This window comes from Austrofundulus limnaeus, unplaced genomic scaffold (genome assembly GCF_001266775.1).
Source record: "Austrofundulus limnaeus strain Quisiro unplaced genomic scaffold, Austrofundulus_limnaeus-1.0 Scaffold537, whole genome shotgun sequence".
NCBI classification, from domain to species: domain Eukaryota; kingdom Metazoa; phylum Chordata; class Actinopteri; order Cyprinodontiformes; family Rivulidae; genus Austrofundulus; species Austrofundulus limnaeus.
In genome coordinates this window covers 155,461-157,462 of record NW_013952939.1, presented here as the reverse complement: position 1 = coordinate 157,462, position 2,002 = coordinate 155,461, and the positions used below count along the sequence as shown (strand labels likewise).

Sequence of the window (2,002 nt, the reverse complement as noted above, 5' to 3'; positions counted from 1 at the left end):
GTCTTTGTCTGCAATGATTAGACATGTTTTTATTATTGTCATTAGTGATTATCTCAATTTGGGCTAAAAGAATTGACAAAATCTCTCAGACTGAAGAAGTCTCTTGGAGGAGAGACGAAACGTTTCATTAGAGAAGAACCCGTCCAGAAGACCTATACTATTTTTTTTCTTTTTTTGATAGCTACTTACGCATTTGTTCATTTATTGCAAGTCATATTATCATCGCAATATTAAGCACTGTTATCGCACACATCACAGGTTTTCTAATATTGTGCAGCCCTAACGTGTGTTTAACTCAACACATTGACTCCAGGTGAAAACAAGGTGTATAAATACACTGAAATAAATCTTTGGAGTAAAAATTAACACACTGAAAACATAAACAACATAAGTTTGTGTTGATCCAGTTAATTAGAAACAACAAGAGAAAAGATTTAATCATTATAATCCTATTTTACAACACATTCAGCTATCTGGCCAGCAGGGGCGTTACTGAGCACTACAAACAGCCTGGAGAAATGCAACAATGTGTCATCTCTCCGGTGCTACAGGACGGTTAGCATGTTGTCAGCACCTCCAGCAGGACAACAGACCAACTGAGGAACCTACCAGGTTCAGCGGACTGTCCTCCACTTCCATTGAGTCCGTTTCCCGATGGCTAACTCTACATGAAATATGTCGCTTTGTGTCGCGCACTGTCATTCGCACCACATTTCAAATATAAGTTACACAAACTACACGGTTTTTAGTGTCAGTTCAGCACGGAGTCGGCTCTACTTCCAGCCAGACGAAAACGTTGTGACGTAACAGCTGTTCGCTGTGTTGCATCTCACGCGCATGCGCATTGAAAAACCGGAACTGTAAAAATAAAAGTTGTCACAGTACCATCACTGATCACTTTTATTACAAATATTTGTGTTTGATCACAATTATTAAGCATTTAATACCAAAATTATTAAGAAATTAACACACCAGAATTATATCACTTTAAACTGTTAGACATCAGCCCTAAACTTAGATAAATGTAGCTACTTTTGTTTTATTGTGGTAGTTCTGAACGGAAATGTTGTGTCTCGTGACATCCGGGTGAACGTCGGTTTTTAGTAAACACTGAATTTCACAATATAACCTAATTAAGGTCTGTATTTGTTGGCTGGGATATTCTCAGTGAGATTAGTTGTTTTGTTCTCCTCGGCTTTTAAAGCAGATTAGATTGAGCGGAAGTCGTAGCACGAGACAGGTAAACACTGATGTGGATAAACAAGAGAAGCCAAACCTATTTGATAGCTTCCGGTATGGTGTTGTTGGTCCTGTTCATGACGGTGCTGTACAGCAGCAGCAGCAGCAGCCAGCACCCGAGCAGCCCTAACTTCAAACCGGACTACCAGCTGCTGGGCAGACCCCTTTACAAACTGGACCTGAGCTGGCCCCGGAACCCCGAGCTCTTCACCGGACAGGTGTTCTCCGTAGCTGTCAACCAGTACACCGGTGTGGTGTATGTGGGGCAGAGAGGTAAACACACTTTACATTAGGTCCACCTAAAACTGAAACAAACATCATTTGCTGTAAGTAAAGATAAGAGTTAATGAGTTAATGCACTGTGAACTGCGCATGCGTAATTCAAACAATTTAATGAGCTTTTTATGAGCATTTAGTGTACAGTATTGTATAATGATGTCATCTTAACAGATAAAATAAGCTTTGAGATGTTATATTTAGCAGTTGATAGCTGTGTGAGGGGGTTATTATGGAAAATTCACTTTTTAAAACTTTATATCATGTTAAGTGGGAAATCAGTACGTTATTAGCCCAGTTTTACTTATCGAATCGATATCGATATTCTATAAAATGACCAACACTGGCTGATACTGATGTTGATGCTGATATATTCTGCTTCTCTAATTTTTGCTAAATAATAACTGTATGTATGCATTTTTTTAGATAACATATCAAAATTAAAATAAACTGAATTGAATCATCTTGTTCAATTCTTGTTATATAT

At 38.4% G+C, this 2,002-nt stretch overlaps 2 protein-coding genes across 3 annotated transcripts in view; one reads left to right on the top strand and one right to left on the bottom strand.

Moving 5' to 3' along the window:
- nrbf2b (nuclear receptor binding factor 2b) overlaps positions 1-815 on the bottom strand; it is a gene marked incomplete in the record, with an annotated part of 15,446 nt that extends 14,631 nt beyond the window's left edge. Inside the window, 1 exon segment of the mRNA XM_014026251.1 lies at positions 610-815. Within this exon segment, the coding sequence (XP_013881705.1) occupies positions 610-702 (93 nt within the window).
- A 249-nt stretch (positions 816-1,064) lies between these two features.
- The window catches only part of LOC106530602 (NHL repeat-containing protein 3), a 7,297-nt gene continuing 6,359 nt past the window's right edge, over positions 1,065-2,002 (top strand). Inside the window, exon 1 of one of the 2 annotated variants that reach the window (XM_014026254.1) lies at positions 1,065-1,512. In XM_014026254.1, the coding sequence (XP_013881708.1) occupies positions 1,251-1,512 (262 nt within the window). In that variant the 5' untranslated portion in view covers positions 1,065-1,250. The remainder of the gene's footprint in view (positions 1,513-2,002) is intronic. The other variant, XM_014026253.1, reaches the window with a different exon arrangement.